The sequence below is a fragment of the Trachypithecus francoisi genome, unplaced genomic scaffold, assembly GCF_009764315.1.
Source record: "Trachypithecus francoisi isolate TF-2019V2 unplaced genomic scaffold, Tfra_2.0 Lachesis_group14, whole genome shotgun sequence".
Lineage (NCBI taxonomy): Eukaryota > Metazoa > Chordata > Mammalia > Primates > Cercopithecidae > Trachypithecus > Trachypithecus francoisi.
Genome location: NW_022681459.1, coordinates 47137921 through 47157552, shown reverse-complemented (window position 1 = coordinate 47157552; position 19632 = coordinate 47137921). Strand labels below are relative to the sequence as shown.

At 37.3% G+C, this 19632-nt stretch overlaps 1 protein-coding gene across 3 annotated transcripts in view; it reads left to right on the top strand.

Annotated features, from left to right (window-relative positions):
- Positions 1-19632, top strand: part of TTC28 (tetratricopeptide repeat domain 28) — a 740148-nt gene that overhangs the window by 397523 nt on the left and 322993 nt on the right. For all 3 annotated transcript variants that reach the window (XM_033233090.1, XM_033233089.1, XM_033233091.1), the window contains 3 exons: positions 6355-6502; positions 15382-15654; positions 16878-17008. In XM_033233090.1, the coding sequence (XP_033088981.1) occupies positions 6355-6502; positions 15382-15654; positions 16878-17008 (552 nt within the window). The remainder of the gene's footprint in view (positions 1-6354; positions 6503-15381; positions 15655-16877; positions 17009-19632) is intronic.

Genomic DNA, 19632 nt, shown 5'->3' with positions numbered 1-19632 from the left:
ACCAGATCCTGGATTCATTGATTTTTTTTTGAAGGGTTTTTTTGTGTCTCTGTCTCCTTCAGTTCTGCTCTGATCTTAGTTATTTCCTGCCTTCTGCTAGCTTTTGAATTTGTTTGCTCTTGCTTCTCTAGTTCTTTTCATTGTGATGTTAGCATTTCAATTTTAGATCTCTCATGCTTTCTTTTGTGGGTATTTAGTGCTACAAATTGCCCTCTACACACTACTTTAAATGTTTCCCAGAGATTTCTGGTACGTTGTGTCTTTGTTCTCATTGGTTTCAAAGAACATCTTTATTTCTGCCTTCATTTCGTTATGTACCCAGTAGTCATTCAGGAGCAGGTTGTTCAGTTTCCATGTAGCTGTGTGGTTTTGAGTGAGATTCTTAATCCTGGGTTCTAATTTGATTGCACTGTAGTGTGAGAGACAGTTTGTTGTGATTTCTGTTCTTCTACATTTGCTGAGGAGTGTTTTACTTCCAATTATGTGGTCAATTTTAGAATAAGTATGATGTGGTGCTGAGAAGAATGTATATTCTGTTGATTTGGGTGGAGAGTTCTGTAGATGTCTGTTAGGTCCACTTGGTGAGTTCAAGTCCTGGATATCATTGTTAATTTTCTGTCTCGTTGATCTAATATTGACAGTGGGGTGTTAAAGTCTCCCATTATTGTTGTGTGGGAGTCTGAGTCTCTTTGTAGGCCTCTAAGGACTTGCTTTATGAATCTGGGTGCTCTTATATTGGTTGTATATATATTTAGGATAGCTCTTCTTGTTGAATTGATCCCTTTACCATTATGTAGTGACCTTATTTGTCTCTTTTGATCTTTGTTGGTTTAAAGTCTGTTTTATCAGAGACCAGGATTGTAACCCTTGCTTTTTTTTGCTTTCTGTTTGCTTGACAGATCTTCCTCCATCCCTTTATTTTGAGCCTGTGTATGTCTTTGCACGTGAGATGGGTCTCCTGAATACAGCACACTGATGGTCTTGACTCTTTATCCAATTTGCCAGTCTGTGTCTTTTAATTGGGGTCATTTAGCAGTACTACTTACAGAGATAGAGTAGAATGATGGTTGCAGAGCCTGGGAAAGGGTAGTGTATGTGGGGGCGAGCAAGGTGGTATGGTTAATGAGTACAAAAATATAGTTAGATAGAATGAATAAGATCTAGTATTTGGTAGCATAACAGGATAACCATAGTCTACAATAATTTATTGTACATTTAAAAATAACTAAAAGAGTATAATTGGATTGTTTGCAACACAGAGAAAGGACAAATGCTTGTGGTGATGGATACCCCATTTACTCTGATGTGATTATTATGCATCATATGCTTGTATTAAACCATCTTATGTATCTCATAAATATATACACCTACTGTGTACCTGCAAAAATTAAAAATATAAAGTTTTCAAAAATCATTTTTTCTTTTAAAACCAAGTTTTATATATTCTCTAAGTTTATTCTTTTCCATCACAATTGAACAAAATTGTTTTGTATACATACAATGATATTAAAGTTCTTTTAGTTTTGGCCTCTTATAATCATTTTTGCTTTTGACCCAGTTGTGTTAACTTATAAGTCAGTGTGAGTTAATGGGTGCAGCACACCAACATGGCACATGTCTACATATGTAACAAACCTGCACGTTGTGCACATGTACCCTAGAAGTTAAAGTATAATAAAAAAGAAAAAAAAATTATAAGTCAGTGGTGCTGCTTTTTAAAAACTAGCATCAGCATTTCTATTTTCCCCATTTCTAATCATCTTTAAAATAAAATAAGGGAAAATTTACTAGAAAATCATGTGATTTACAAGTGTAGTTGAACAAAGTTGGTGATTATATGGAAAGCATATATAAAGCATATGGAAGATATAAAACAATGTTATAATTAGAAATATTCTTCAGGAGATTTTAAAGGTTCAAATTCCAAATGTGAAATACGGACTAAGGATATTAAAGTAGGCTGGGCGCGGTGGCTCACACCTGTAATCTAGCACTTTGGGAAGCTGACATGGGTGGATCATTCGAGGTAAGGAGTTCGAGACCAGCCTAGCCAACATGGTGAAACCCCACATCCACTAAAAATACAAAAATTAGCCAGGAGTGGTGATGCGCACCTGTACTTCCAGCTACCTGGGAGGCTGAGGCAGGAGAATCGCTTGAACTGGGGAGGTGGAGGTTGCAGTGAGGTGCGACTGTACCACTTCACTACAGTCTGAGTGACAGCAAGACTGTCTCAAAAAAGAAAAAAAAAAGAATATTAAAGTATAACATTTGAAAATACAGATAAAATCAAAGGCAGATTATTTGCAAATACTTGAAATAAGTACTAGGTTATGCATTGTACATATGAGTATACACTATTCTATATATCATTACATATTACATATATTTATTACATATGTTGTTATACACATGTAACTGTGAACATAGTAGTTTACCTCATTACTCATTTAGGCCAAAGGAGAGTAAGGTATTAGGTTATTGTTTGGTTCAGTGACATTTTGGAATTCTAAACCAGGAATGATGTGTTGAAAGTAAAGACTAAAGGTCTTTCCTTGCTTCCAGAGGTACTTGCAGAGTGAATTGTTTACTGTTTCACTTATTTAGTCTTTCAGTGTTTTTATTTTAACCCTCTGGAGTGAGAGAAATGCCATTTAGTAAAAAGCAAATGCTAATAATACTAACAATTTTAACAATAGGGCATAAATTCTTTGGTCATTAATTACATTTTTGTTACCTCTGAAATATTACAACATTAGTTACTTTCAGTTAGCATTTACTGCAGTCAGCAGTCAAGACACTTAGAGCTTTTTATATTTTTTCCCTCTCAACTGTGAGCATCTTGGGGTGTTCTAGTCTCATATATATATATTTTTTATTTGTGTTATGTGTCGTGATGCCTGGCACTGTTGATTTTTAGGGAATGTTAATTGAGAGAAAGAAGTAATAGAAACTTATTCGTGTAATCCAGTTGTCTTTATATGATTTGTGAAGTCATCTAGTAGTATGCATGGAATAATCACTGTGGTATATTTGTGGTGACCAACAAGAAAATAATGAATGGAACACTTGAAAATCTAGGCATCCCACTTTAGTCGAGTTTATTTACTAGCTCCCTATATGTTTCTCTTCTTCTTGGCTAAAGCTTCAGCCTAAAATCATTGTACTTAGGGTATAGGTGTTCTCAACAGTTTGTCCATGTTGCCCTTTCTTCTCCATCTGCTGCCAAACCGATGACCAGCATGTGGTGTATGTTGGTGGGTTCATGAAGTAAGTGTGTATATGATCTGATGTTGACTGGGCACCAAGTATTCACCATTGCCCTGGGGATCCCAACTTTGGCATGCTGCACCTATTCTGCCTTTCTATATATAAATTAGTACTTCTCCCAGATGAAGTGGTTTTCTGTGAGACCTGTGATAATAAGATAAATATTAGTAGCTGGAACCCATAGAAGGAGAAGCAGATACGCTATTGGCAGGTCATGACAATTTCCCTGAAGCTTGGATAAACAGCTGTGAATCTCAACACATCCTGACCTTTGCTTTGGAGAAGGCTAGCAAGCCTGTGGGTGGCTGTTGTCTCGCTCAGAACTTGGTAATACCAATTTATTTTAGTCAGGTGGTTTAGATTTTGTCTGGGAGCCTTACAGCAATGAGAAGTCTCAATTATATAGTTTCTTGATTGCTCATAGTCTTTTATGGAACAAGAGAAAGAATGAATGAGACAGTTATAGAAATGGAATAATATTATATTGAATGCTAAAATATTTAAAATATTGGACTCCATTGTATTCTGTTAGTCTATAATTATGTGTTCATATTAAGATTCTTTTCCCATTAAATAATAACAAAAATAGCTAATTTTATTGGGTGCTTAACTCTTTGCCAATTACTGTACTGGATTATCTTTATTCTATTTCCATAACTCACAATCAGGTTTTATCATCAGCTTGAACTCCATAGTGACATATCTCTTACAAAAGTATAAACAACTCATTTTTATTCAATAGCCATTTGTACATGTAATGAGTATTGCACGGATAAATGTTGGGAGAGCCCCACTCTATGAGTTTGGAGCAGGGGGTTGTCAGAGCTGTACTCTTTATGCTGTCTTTAGAGGGATACAACCCTAAGCTTTTAACAGGTAAAATCTTATAAAGTTGGATTAGGGACTCTGGAAGGGCATAAGGGAAGACCAAAGATGACCTTTGACCCTTCTCTCCTATATCACTTTTTAAAATCTTTTCCTGAAGAAAGGAAACCAAGATTGTGGGAGGCATCATCCAGTCTTACCTTTTCTTACCTAATTTGTAAGTGTTCTAAAAAAACAAAACATGCACATTCTCCTTGAGCTCCTGCGTGAACATGAGACCAAAGCTTGCATTTAACACTGAACTTTACCTACCTCCCTAGCGGTAGATAAATCATACTTTTCAGTGGTTTTACTTGGCAGACAGGAAAATCAGTTGCCCTCTCAAGTAAGTAATGTTTTGCTTCAAATATGCAAGAAGTTATCAGAATTCATTAATACTAAAGATTTTTTTTCTTACAATATGTGAAATCAATAACTAAGACATTTTTGTGTCTCTTAGTTAAGTTTACAGTTATTTGGCCTTTTTGTATATAAAAACATACAAATATGTATATTTTTAGTTTAGTTTTAATATAGCATTTCTGTAGTGATGTAAACTGTAGTTATTTTTAGTTGGAATATACTGTTGCCTCTTGGAATATAGAAACCACCTAAAAAGTGAAATGAAAAACGTAATGAAAAACATTTGTAAACACATTAAAGATTGAAACAGTGACTGAGTCCAGTGAAGGGAAGTGATCCTATGAATTAGTAATGAAAGTACATTTATAGGTTATTATCTTACTGGGGTCTGAGTTTTGGCAGCTGCTGATACTTTAATAGAAGCCTGAGTAGTCTGTAATAATTTGATTATTCCTTCTGTTTATGGATTGTTTTTTAATAAAAACACTGAATGGTGTTGCCTATCTTAAATTACCTCAAAGAGTCATTATAATAATAAGATAAGTAAATATATCTTGTAAACATGAAAGGTGCTTTCTCACTCTCTGTGTATGTGCATTTGTAATATAAAAATTTTAAATTATGTATTTTGTATTGAGTGATAGTTTTAGGAGTTTGAAACTTCATTTAGATCCCATGAATACAATTTGTGACAATTTCTAAGTATATTGGACTGAAAAAAATACATTTGTGTTATAAACAGAATTGTAAGAGAATTTCAGTTGAATAGGAGACCAGGTATTTTAGAAGCAGATGTTGTCATATAAGCAATGAATATGTTAATTATATGTTATTTGCATGTATTAATTAGGTACACACCTAATTTGCTGGTTGTATACAGGTAACACTTTGTCACCTGCTTGGTTTTACTCTGTGTACTTGAAAACAAACTGTAGGCTGGATGTAGTGGCTTAGGCCTGTAATCTCAGCACTTTGGGAGGCTGAGGTGGGAGGGTCACTTGAGCCCAGGAGTTCAAGGCTGCAGTGAGCTAGGATTGCGCAACTGCACTCAAGCCTGGTTGAAAGAATGAGACCCTCTATTAAAAGAAAGAAAAAGAGAAAAGAAAACAAATGGCAGTTTCTTAAAACTATTCTAAAATTTAAATATTTAAATGTCTTATTAATTCTCTGGTCTTTTCTGCAGTTAGTTGGAACGAGGAATCTTTTCCTATAATCACAATTGATAATACTAGTTTTTAAAATAATTCAATTAAAGAATACAAAGGACAATAACCTTTTTTGGTTTCTAAGCAAAGCACACGTATTATATAGGTAACTGCTTTAAAATATTATGTTTGAAACAACACATTAAAAGTAGCCATGTTTTGTTACTCATTATTAAAATTATCTTAATAGTAATCACACACTGATTTGTTCCTTTATAATTATTTAAGAGCAGGAAATAGAAAATAAGTAGAATTCATCTCATTTATTTTTGCACTGTATCAGATACTTAGGTGAGATATAAAGAAATCTTCACGTCCCTGTCCTGAGGAGCTTATGGCATTAAAGGTGGGATAAGAAATATTTTTTAAATAGTTCAAAAACAATAAAAGTAGTGTGTGAATAAATATCAAATAATGGGATAAAATTGATGTGTTTTAGAAGTGAAAAGATGTAAATTTTAAATAGAAATTGCCTGATAAAAGTATGCTTATGATGTTAGAAGTTAGTTCATTTCATCACGAACTGTTCACTAGGTTTTTAAGTCAAGTACATCCCAATCTTCGTTCTGCTGACATGTTATTCTAGTAAAGAATCACCATCAGTCTTGTTGGAGCACCGGCAAAACATACATTATATATCTTTTATTTCTAGGCATACTTCCGACAGGGTGTTGCCCTCCAGTACCTTGGACGTCATGCCGATGCCCTGGCAGCCTTTGCATCTGGACTGGCTCAAGACCCCAAGAGTCTCCAGCTTCTGGTGGGGATGGTGGAAGCCGCCATGAAATCTCCCATGAGAGGTAAATATGATAAAAGTACTTGGTATAACATCAATTTAAAGAAGAACATTTCTAGCCTTCCAAGACTTTAGGCTCAGGCACAGAGAACTGATAGATTATCATATTAGCTAAGATTTGATATTTTAGACCTAGGAAGATCAAGAATAACTGCCAACAAGTGATGTTAATGAGGCAGAATAGTATGGTAGAAGGGCCACTCACACAGAAGTTTGTGGACCTACATCACATTCTTAAATTTTTCACTAACTGTATGACAATGGGTAAATGGATCAACTTCTCTGGATTTCAGGATTATTTAAAAACCCTTATAGTTTTTCTGTAGTCTGAAATTCTGTAATTCTAAAACACAACACTTTTAGTAGGAAATTGATTTCTCAGATGGACCAATATATGCCTTCTAGAAATACTCAAATAAGAGAAGACATTTGACATTCTTATATTTCATAAAAGAAATACACATCTAATTATAGGCTGTGCCTCAAATTTTTCAGAGGAGCATTAAAAATTAAAAGAAGAAAGAAACAAGACAGATGCCAGTTTACATATTTTATCCCTGTTCTTACTTCTAATTTACGCTAGTTGGTATTCTGGAATAAACAAAAGAATGGATTGAAAATGGTACTGTGAAGGTTGGAGGAGTTCTGAGGCCCAAAACAGATTGGCTTCATTTTGAGGAATGTTGATTTTTGAGGAATGAATTCTTGGGAAGATTTGACTAAAAGTGTATATAGCAGTTGCTATCTTTGGGGAGTGATAGAGACACCGAGGCAGGTTTATGGTAGACAGTAAACAGCTAATAATGATTCATTTTAATCAGGGTATGTCAAGCAGAACTCTGTTTTTCAGTCTGAAGTGGTATGTTTTTGAATTTTTCATATGGAAAAATGAACCTAAAATTTTTAATGGCAGCATCATTCAACATTTTATCTAGTTTTGAAAATGTTTGCAGCCTTAGATATTTTTAATATACTAGCTAGTATTATACTTGGCTCAAAGTATGTGCCAAATAAAAGTTTGATAAACTAAATGGTACTTATTTGGTCTCTGGGTAATTCATAGCTATAAAAAATATTTTCCTGAAATTCAGGGATTTCATGTTTTAGGAAGAAAGTCTTAAGAAAACCTCTCTTAATGCGATTTTATAAACTCTACAAAGCTGAGATTTTGCCACAGGCTGAAACCTCCTAGGGACTTGTTGTTAATAAAGTCTGACTGGCCAGGCATGTTGGCTCACGCCTGTAATCCCAGCACTTTGGAAGGCCGAGGTGGGCAGATCACGAGGTCAGGAGTTTGAGACCAGCCTGACCAACATGGTGAAACCCTGTCTCTACTAAAAATACAAAAATTAGCTGGGCGTGGTGGCACATGCCCGTAATCCCAGCTATTCAGGAGGCTGGGGCAGGAGAATCGCTTGAACCTGGGAGGCGGAGGTTGCAGTGAGCCAAGATCGTGCCGCTGCACTCCAGCCTGGGTAACAGAATGAGACTCTGTCTCTAAATAAATAAATAAATAAACTCTGACTTAGAGCAGATGCATTTTGTAGCTCCAGGGCTTAGGGAGCAGGGGCAGAATGGACAACAAGAAAAAAGTCATTTTATCTCTCCTTTCCATTTTCTAGTTTTTTCTTGTTCTCCCCCTACACCCCTCCAAAAGGAATTTATATGGAACATTTTTTATTTAGTTCATGAAGATATTACTTCTTTATTCTGCGGTGCTTCTGCTGCTGCCTTAGAATATTGGAGTGAATGTGTTGAGATCAGTAGAATCATACTTACCATTTTGCCTTTGAAGCGATCTATTTAGATAAATGTAGGGAAATCATCCCTGCACTGCTAGAAATAGCTCAGAGCTGCCTTAGAGTTTTCTCTACCAGGTTCTTTCCCATCTTATGTAAGTGACCTAAGGCTGAACCTGGAGAAAGCAACTTCTTACTGGTGCCTGGAGTGCTTCAGTATCTTCTTCTCTTCCCTTAAGGCAATTTAATTTATCTCATTTATTTTTAGCATTGCCTTTACCACTGTATCTATTCCAGGTGGGCTTTTCTTATCAACAATTTATGGAGTATGTTACGTTGCACAGTATTGTTCTGTGCATCATCCCACATCTTAATTGACAAAATTTCTCATCATTTGTTGCCCACTTTTAGCCTCCTGCAACTTCCTAAGTTTTGCCATTGTTGCATAGCTGGGCACTTTGGGTCACTTTACATATACATCTGATCTGTTATGTCAGTTATATATATATATATTTTGTATTTTAAAGGCTAGTCCAGTGAAGCAGTGAGAGTGGAGCAGGATAAATCTGTAACTGGTTGTGATCAATTAGTTGTAACTACTATTGCACTCAGACCAGCCTGTTTTGTAATCCTTGAATGCAGCAGAGAAAACTTTCTGGTCCTGGTGCTTCTGTAAGCAGACAAAGCTCTCATGACCTGCACAGTGTTCCTGTGGTTTAGTCTTTGTGGAAGTTTTAAGATTTTATTTTTTGGCCAGGCGCAGTGGCTCAAGCCTGTAATCCCAGCACTTTGGGAGGCCGAGACGGGTGGATTACGAGGTCAGGAGATCGAGACCACCCTGGCTAACACGGTGAAACCCCGTCTCTACTAAAAATGCAAAAAACTAGCCGGGCGAGGTGGCGGGCACCTGTAGTCCCAGCTACTTGGGAGGCTGAGGCAGGAGAATGGCGTCAACCCGGGAGGCGGAGCTTGCAGTGAGCTGAGATCCGGCCACTGCACTCCAGCCTGGGCAACAGAGCGAGACTCCGTCTCAAAAAAAAAAAAAGATTTTATTTTTTTTAAGTCAGGGACAACCTATATTAATATACCCTTTCCCCCATATAATACATTATATTTTTCCACATTGATGCTCATTTGATTTTTGATTATTGTTGCCTGTATTTCTAACTGAATTAAATCTGTTTTACTTTAGTTTCTTAGTTTCGCTCATGCACACAAATCAGGTATCAGCTAACCCTTTTCTCCTATGGATATACTTACGTTATTTTATATGATGTGTTTCTCTTAAATCATTAATGAAAATATAAAATAAATATAAGTATAAATTGATACTTTCTTTTATATGATTTCTCAAGTAATCTTTTTACTATATTCTATTTCTTTTTTTAGATAATCTTTCAGCAATTTCAGTTTATGGTATCTTACAAACATTTAAGCAAATTTGGTTGTTGTAGCATACTATTACTGCCAACCATGGATTTATTAATGTAATTACCAAGTGAGATTGAGTTTACTTTTGTTTGTTTCTTTAAAGATGCTAGGGCTGCTTCTTGCTGAGAACCTCTTGTGTATATTATTGTCTCTCTTCCTGTTAATTTGGCAGTCTAAAAACTATTACATTTATGGTCTATCACCTGTTGTGGTGTTTCCACCAGCTCCTGGGGACCCAGGGAAGCTGATTTTATGAAGTGCTGATAGAATATGCCTGTTAAATGTATAAGCTTTTCTTGCAGGATCAAGTTGGGGCTCACTTTTTATTTGCCTAATTGTCTACCCTTAGTGGGCTCATTCCCTCTGATTTTCTTTTAGGTGAGAGTCACTTTTCACAGGAGGCTTCCTTCTGAAATGTTATATTAAAAACATAGGCTCAGGCACCTGTAATCCTAGCTACTCGGGAGGCTGAGGCAGGAGAATCGCTTGAACCTGGGAGGCGGAGGTTGCAGCGAGTTGAGATCGTGCCCCTGCATACCAGCTCGGGTGACACACAGAGTGAGACTCCATCTCAAAAAAACAAAAAACAAAAACCAAAATGCAAAAACATAAACTTCTTCCCCCAAAAGATTGGAATCTAATTCCAGCACTGACATTTGCCAGTCCATTGGCTGAGCAAGGTTGCTTCCTTTCTCTATACTTCAGTCTGTATCTGTAGAGAGAAATTATAATATCCATCTCCTAATGTTGTTTTGAAAGTCGAGAACTAGCATCTAAAAGCAGGCCTCTGTAGGATGCCTTTTCCTCTGCAGCGTGGTGCCATTCTTCTCACTGAGGAGTGTAAGTAGCAGCAGTACTAATTGCCCTTATGTTTAGGGCAGGCATAGTGGTGTGGATGTGGAACGAACACTATGTAGTACCTAAGGTCCTCTTTATGAGCACTCCCTGGAGAAGTTTCTCTCAAGCCTTAGTAGGAAAGACCTTGCCTCTCTTTCCTTCTTATATCCAGATATTCTCAACTAAAACTACCTGCAGTTCCTAGAAAACACTATGGTTTCTTACGTCTCTGATTTCTATTCAGGTGCCACTTCCTTTGGGAAGCTTTTGCAGACCTACCCTGATAGAGTTAATAACATCTTTCTCTTTTGGGGTCCTATAGCACATTGTACCACTTCTAAGAACTCTGGATTAAAAGTTATTATTATTATTTTTGAGACAGGATCTCACTCTGCCACCTAGGCTGGAGTACAGTGGCATTGTCATGGCTCACTGCAGCCTTGACCTTCCTGGACTCAGGTGATCCTCCCACCTCAGCCTCCTGAATAGCTGTGACTGTAGGTCTGTGCCACTACACCCAGCTAATTTTTGTATTTTTTATAGAGATAGGGTTTCACTATGTTTCCTAGGCTGGTCTTGAACTCCTGGGCCGTAGGCCTTGGCTCCCAAAGTTCTGGGATTACACGTGTGAGCCACCATGCCTGGCCTCATTATTTTATGTATTACAAAGAAAGAAAAAACTACTGACTATTATGATAACATATATTTTTATTTTATGTATTCTGAAAGAGCTCTTTTAGGCCCCTTTAGATATAAAAGTGACATACCATTTCATAGCACTGTTGAGTTCAGAGGTATTATATCCGAAATTCAGAGATTGTTAATATGTGAATAAATATGCACCTCAGAACTGATGAAATACAGTATATCTCTTAGCTGAGTGTGATTTCGTTTATTATTAGCCTCTGCTACATTCCTACAAGCTCTTCAAATGTTAGGAAATATGATTTTGTTCATCTTAAAATTTTAAAGCCTTTACATTTCAAAAACACTTAATGGTTAATGAATTGATGTTGCAAAGGGCTTTATGTTTTTATGGAGTTGGTTTGACATTGCCTGTTTCATCTGTTATCTCCATAGACTCTAGAAAGAAAAACATCTTAGTAGCTATGGGCTGCCAAAGCTCTATTTCACCTAGACTGATAAAATCACAAAATTAGTCCCTTTGCTAATAGCCCAAGTTTACTCTAAAATAGGAATTAGAATAATAGAGTTGGAAATAATTGTAGTGATCACCTACGCATTTAGAAAACTTATCTTACCACTTGTATATCTAGAGCTTTTGATTGTGGGTGTGGACCAATGAGACATAATTACAGCCCAAGCAGAGAAATTTGGTATTAAAAATTTTTTTAATTTATATACAGTGAAGTGGACTTTTGTGTGTATATATCTGTACACATAGACATACGTATATACATGAATAGATTTGTGTAACAATCACCACAGTTACAACCTATACCTTAGACCAAGTGAGAGACTGAGGCTATGTGACTTTTAAATACAGGTGTCTGTATGTATTTAGCTCAGTGTTTTCCCCATTATTTCACATGAACTTCCTTCCCTACAAATATTCTTTGGTCAATTCAAGCAGTCCGTGTCATTTCATGTATCTATCTTCTCTTGGCACTTCTGTTAGGACAAATCTTCTTCATAAAATACCTTCTACTCTCAGAAAATAGCAAAGACTTACCTAAGCCCTACTCTTTTTTCAAGAGATCAAGTTCTGCTTCAGTGAAGCTTTCTGGTTGCTCTTGATAATCCCTCCCTTTTCCAAACTCGTATAGCATGTTTTGTATATTAGCCTTGTATTGATCTTTGCACTATAATTTATCTTTTGAAGTGTATTTCCTGTATACTGAGAAGGGAAATTTTATCTTCTACTTCTCTTTCATCAGTTTCATTTTCATCTAGTGAAAATTTGTACAATTAAAGATTTCTTTCTCTTTTGGGAATTTTCCAGATATTTATTTCTGTGGCAGTGTTCACTCTCCTTTCTACCATTGTTGTATAATTTTAGAGGCTCGATTAGATGACTATTTCTCTCTCTTTTTTTTTTTTGAGACGGAGTCTCACTCTGCCGCCCAGGCTGGAGTGCTGTGGCCGGATCTCAGCTCACTGCAAGCTCCGCCTCCCAGGTTCATGCCATTCTCCTGCCTCAGCCTCCCGAGTAGCTGGGACTACAGGCGCCCGCCACCTCGCCTGGCTAATTTTTTGTATTTTTTGTAGAGACGGAATTTCACCGTGTTAGCCAGGATGGTCTCGATCTCCTGACCTTGTGATCCGCCTGTCTCGGCCTCCCAAAGTGCTGGGATTACAGGCTTGAGCCACCGCGCCCGGCCTAGATGACTATTTCTCTAACTTAGCTGTGGTTGCTATGGGAAAAAATATCACCAAGTAAAGCATAGTGTCTTTGCTAGCCATCAGTCAATTTGGGCTGTCAGTTTAGGGAATTCTCCATCATACACTTCTGCTTCTGCCGTCTATAGTAAAAGCTGAAAGCGTCAGATCCTAATTTTCCCATTCTCCCTAGCAGCTGAGACCCCATCCTTGAATCAGGAGCTAAAGGTTCAAAGAAGAAAGGATAGCACAGAATTTGTTCTGGTGGTGGAAGTGGCAATGGTGACACTCATTTTCCAAGGGTGTCATTCAGTGAGGTGGTGTGGGGAGGAGCATTGTAAGCTATGGTGTCCTGTGTTTGGTTGCAATGGTTATGTTGCCTTCACCAGGCAGCTTTTGTGGTATGATTGACTATGAGTCTGGAGGCCTGGTTTTCTACCTTTCCCAGTAGTCACTCAGTTGTTTCTTTTCTGCTTACAAGCAGCCAAGATTGGTGTATGTTGCTAGCAACCAAGAATCTTGCCTGGTGTGATATTATAGAACCTGGGCTTAGAGCCCTGCAATGTGTTCTTATCTTGGCTGTGTCCCAAGCTTTCCAACTTTGGGTAAGTCACTTAAATACTCAGATTCTTCATTTCTAAGAGAGCGTATTTTAAAAGTCTTTTCAACTCTAAAATTCTATTATTTTTGTTTCTGCTAATTGGCCAGTGGGATACTGATGTGATCAACATTGACTGCCAAACTCATCAGCAGACACTACCAAAATTCTGCTCACAATATTTCATTATGGTATTGTTCTTTTTTATTCTAGCAATTCCTGGGTTCTTGTGCCTGTACTTAACCCCATTGGTTAGCTAGTGTTTACCAGTACTCTGCACGGCTTGAATATTGACAGTTGTAAAAATGTTCTTTGTTCTCTGTTAGTGATCCGATTGAAGGAAAAACATGCTTTAGGCACCCACAGGTTTTCAGGTTTCAAGGTTTCTGTGGCAGTATTGATTCAGACGAGAGCTTTTTAGTTGAGAGTTTAGATTCACAGTCATAAATTATAAAAATCACATTTTAATGCAGTACTGTTGGCTAGGAGACTCAAGATTTAAAGAGACCACCCCTTCTATAGTTTTTTTTTTTTACATGTGCATAGTGGAAAAACTAATGTAAAATAGTTTTTCAGGAAAGCTAATAATAAATGCTTTATAAGTGCCATCTTATTGTAGGGCTATCATTAATACCTTTACAGTTGTCTTTAAAGAAAAAAGGAATTGGGGAAGGAGCTTGGAGGTAATCTACATTCAAACTTAGCTTCAAATGGGAAAAAATCTCCTGTGGCTTACTGACCCCTGTCTATGTTCTTTTAATACCATATGAAAATAAAATGAGACCAACATTAATTTTATCTTCCATCTTAATAAATAAATTCAGATGATTTCTTTATGGTTTCATTTATGACTGCAAACAAAAATGGATAATATTCTTTTAGTGGGGGGCTACTGGTCTCAGAAGCAGCAGTGGATACTGGGTTACCAGTGAGAATGACAAAGGTTTTCTTGGGAGAGCTTCTTTTATTGCATCTTCTAGGAAAAAATATTTACAGGGTTTATTAATCTGTCATGCAGATTCAAGTTTATCAGCCTGGGCATGGTAACTCACACCAGTAATCTCAGCACTTTGGGAGGTTGAAGTGGGAGGATTGCTTGAGCCGAGGAGTTTGACACCAGCCTAAGCAACGTGATAAGACCTCATCTCTCCCAAATATTTTTAAAAATTAACCACGGACAGTGGTGTGTGCCTGTGGTCCTAGCTACTTGGGAGGCCGAGGTAGAAGGATTTACTTGAGTCTAGAAGGTTGAGCCTGCAGTGAGCCAAGATTATGCCACTGCACTCCAGCCTGGGTGATGGAGCAAGACCTGTCACAGACAAACCTCTTATCAAATGCCAGACATGTTAGGGACTTTCACCTGTGTTCATGATGAGTTTTCTGAGTACCCACATTGTGCCACTTGCTATGGAGTTGTAATAGATAGTCCTATAGCAGTCTTTAGATTTAGCTGGAAAAATATTTTAAAAATTAATATATGTAGAACAATTCTAAAATAGTTAATGACCAAACTGTGCAATACTGTTAAAATTCAGCACAGATTCGGATACACAAATTAATGTATGCCAGAGGACCTGGGGATATTCCCTGTACAAGTGGGACTTGAGGCATGTGCCTGTAATATTTTGAGAGGGGAACAGGACAGAGGAGAGGGAACTATTCAGGGAAAGTGGCACATCATAATCACAAAGGCCAAAAGAAAGGATAAGACATATACATGCAAGAGAGAGGAGAAGGAAATTACTGGACTGGGGTTTGTGATACTAGTCATATGAGATAAGTGGACAGTTAGGGTGGTGCTAGAATAAAGGTTGAAGAGTTTATACTTGAAATAAGCCACAAAAGGTATGATAAACATTTGTTTCTAGAGCATATTAGAAAAGATTGTTTTTGTATCATCCTACATTATCCTGTTATGTTATTGTTGTTTATTTTCAGACTCCCTCGAGCCCACTTATCAGCAGCTTCAGAAAATGAAACTGGACAAGAGTCCCTTTGTGGTAGTGTCTGTGGTTGGGCAGGAACTTCTGACAGCTGGCCATCATGGGGCCTCCGTCGTTGTCTTAGAAGCCGCACTGAAGATTGGCACCTGCAGCCTCAAACTGAGAGGTTCTGTTTTCTCTGCCCTGAGCAGTGCTTACTGGTCTCTTGGAAATACAGAGAAGAGCACCGGATATATGCAGCAGGACTTGGATGTAGCCAAGACCTTAGGTAGAGTGATGCTTCTCTTCTCTATTTCATTGCAGAAAGGGAACAAAGAAATCTGAGTAACATGACATGAATGAGAATAATATGCAATGAAAAGTGGTGGCCTGGTTGCTCACATTGTAATCCCAGTGCTTTGGGAGGATTGTTTAAGGCCAGGAATTTGAGACCACCCTGGGCAACATAGTGAGATCCTAAAAAAAAAAAAGAAAAAAAAAATAGCTGGGTATGGTGTACCTGTGTCTTAGCTACTCTGGAGGCTGAGGTGGGAGGATTGCTTGAGCCCAGGCATTCAAGGTTACACTTAGCTATGATAATGCTACTGCACTCCAGCCTGGGCAACAGAGCAAAACCCTGTCTCTTAATAAAAAAAGTAAAGAAAAAAAGTGAGTGCCCCTAGAACATTCTCTGTTTTAGACTGTTTAGGTCTTTATAGCTTTCTCATATAACAAAGTGCCAATACTCCCAAAAGGCCACGAGATGTGGAATAACATACTCATTGCCCTCTTCAGAGATTTGGGCTTACAAAATGTGTCAAATGATAACATTGTTGGGTAAATCTTTCATCATAGTTTTATTTTTTTCCTTCATTAGGATACATCATCATTTTGTTGAAGGAGATGGTATAGTGTAGAGGTTAAGAATGTAAACTATGGAGCCTGACTACTGGGTTTAGAATTCTGGCTCTGCCACTTACTAGCTTTGTGACTTGGGGCAAGTTTCTTAACCTCTCTGTGACCTAGTTTTCTCATTTGTAAAATAAGTATGGCTTATGATTATGATGGTCATTATGGTGATTATTCAAGGACTTATAGGATTGGGGTAACAGACGGGATATAATGAATCTGCCACCAGCATACTTGTAAAGATATTTTCTTGTAGGTTTGGATTCAAATGACTGAACCAACAAGCTGATGGTTGGTTTAGAATCAAAGGTCATTAGCAAGGCAATGAGGACTCAAACAGCAGCTAGTTTGTGTTAAGGTCTTTAACCTTTTGTTTCCAAGACACCTAAGTCCCTGTCTGCAGTTATATGTTATGACAATAATAGCAATTGTTATCCAGAGATTTAAATTCTAGGACAATAACTCCCCACGTAGGGTCTTGTGGAAGAAACAAATACTTTTTAGCTAATAAATCTGTGTCTCTTAAATTAAGATGACCATTATATATTATGAATAACATTATTAATTTAAAGAAATTCTTTTTTTTTTCTCAATTCAATCCAGGTGACCAGACAGGAGAATGCCGAGCTCATGGGAATCTGGGCTCTGCATTCTTCTCCAAAGGAAGTTACCGAGAGGCTCTCACTAACCACAGGCATCAGTTGGTACTCGCCATGAAACTCAAAGATCGAGAGGTAGGAAGTTTATCTGCAGACCAAAAACTTTTTTTTTTTCTTTTGGAAATGTGGAGCTCTATTTTCTGTTAAAAAAAAAAAAAAAAAAAAAAAAACAGAAACTGTTTCAGGTATCTTAACATACTTCTTTCAGAAGAAAGTATTACTTGAGACTTATTGATTCTGTTTTTCATCAACAATTGAGTGTTCTGTGTATCCAAGCCGAGTCCTTGTATATATAAAAATAGATAAGACTTTGTTCTTGACCTCGCGATCTAACAGCTTTGTCAGATGCATTGTTCTTATTTTCTTCAAATGTGCGTAAGTTTATGTAAAATTAGAAAAAAGCGATATCATTATGGCATACTCATTAAATTGTAAAAAGGAAACATTGCTTTTTTTTAGATCAGATATTATTACCGCAAACTCTTTACATTGTTGCTTTGGTGGATTTTCAACTCAGAAGCATATTGAGTTTGATTGAGATATCTGAATCATAATGGTAAAGAAATATCATTATAGTCTTTATTAAGGAGATGAACCATAATATCCTCAAAGAGTTAATATTCAGTAGATGTAACATGATTAGAGAGTGTCTGCAGAGTGGAAAGGTGAAGTTTGGTGTCAGATAGACCCAGATTTAAATCCCAGCTGCAGTACTTCCTGGCTGTGGAATCTTGGGGGTAGTTATAACAACTCTTCTTTTTCTCCTCCGTTTTCTTATTCAGGAAATGATTATTCTATTTATTCCAAACACAGTTGTGGTAGGATTACAAATAATATATGTAAAGTGCCCAGCATGGTGCCAGGATTTCCATAATGGCATTCCACAAAGGAATTCCATAAATGATAGCTTTTGTTATAATATTATTAATAGGGAAGAGAAGGTTAATAGCAGAGGCAACAATAAGTTTATAAATCAATCTATGTGTTGAGAAATATGTTTAGTCACGTTTACATCTAAGAATTCTACTATGGGACCTTATAAAGATTAATTGTATTGTTTAAATGATCAAGCAACTTCATGTCTCAGGAACATGGTCAGGTACTACGAAGGAATTGGGGAAGAAAAGCCTTTGAAAACCATCAAAACAGACTATTAAAGGGCCACAGATTTTGGGCAATTTTATTCTCTAGAGAGTTACCTGAACACTTTTCTTATTGCCCAATTAACTCTAACATTACAAACAATTCTTATAAGCCAGATGATCTGATTTCTTGATGTTCAGGGAGTGAAATGAGAGATCAGACTTCTAGAGACAGATATACTAATGGTATTAAGAAGTGAGAGCCAGGTTTAAGAACTAAAACAGCATAGTTGTCCAGATAGGTCCATTTAGTGAAGGGACAGATTGCTATAAATATGTCAAGAGCTGGCCAGGCACGCCTGTAATCCCAGCACTTTGTGAGGCTAAGGTGGGCGGATCATGAGGTCAGGGGTTGAAGATCAGCCTGGCCAACATGGTGAAACCCTGTCTCTACTTAAAATACAAAAATTAACTGGGCTTGGTGGTGGGAGCCTATAATCCCAGCTACTCGGGAGGCTGAGGCAGGAGAATTGCTTCTACCTGAGAGGTGGAGGTTGCAGTGAGCCGAGATTGCGCCACTGCCCTCCAGCCTGGGTGACAGAGCAAGACTCTGTCTCAGGGAGTGGGGGGAAGGTAAGAGGTGCATTTATACTCTTTTTTTCCTAACCTTCAAGGTATATGTATTAGCCCAATTAATACAAAGGGTGGAAAGACTTTTAAATGAGTAATATCATAGATGTTAAACAGGAGGAATGAAATTTTTCTGCCTTCCCTCTTCTCAATAGTGTAATTTATATCATGTTTTATAACCTCTGCTGTACAATATGTTATTAAGAAATCATTGAATTATGAGGATGGAAGGGACCCTGAGGTAATACTGGTACCCATTCCTTCCCCAAACCTAGCCATCTTAGATTTGCCACCTACCACAGTCACTCCTCTGCCCTTCCAAAATTGCCGTTTGCATAACCACTACTGCAGTAGTTCACAAGCCTGTCTGTTGGGATATTCTCCTTATGTATAAGTAATAGACTCCAGGGCTGATTTAAAATTCCCACTGAGGAGAATTTCTTTTTTCCCTTGTGTGAGGAGAGAATGTCCAGCTACCAAATTCCTTTTCTAAGCTTAATAATATTCGCCTCAAAATTTCTGATTATTAAGACTTAATAATCAACCTCTTCTGGCCATTCCCTTTTCACAGTGGCCCATTTGGGTTGTCAGCCATAGATAGCGCAACTATTTCAGAGGCCTCCTGAGTTGTTCCTCCTGTTTAGCCCATATTTATCTGATTCCTTGACTAACCTATGGAATTTCCCCTTTTCTCACTGTGTTTCTTCTATTGTGTTTGTCTCAGGAATTATAAAGTACCATTCATTTTCATGAGAAATTAATGTATTTTTCTTAGTTTTTTGTTCATAAATTTATTTCCTGTATCTGATACATAGTAAGCATTCAGTAATTCTTTTTAACTTTCTGTTGGAGGGGGGGAACATTTGAGATCTTTTAGTGAATTTTAAGTATACAATATGATTTATTAACTGTAGCTTCCTGGTATACATTAGAGCTCTAGAACTTATTTATCCTACATAACTGAAACTGTATACTCTTTAACCAACA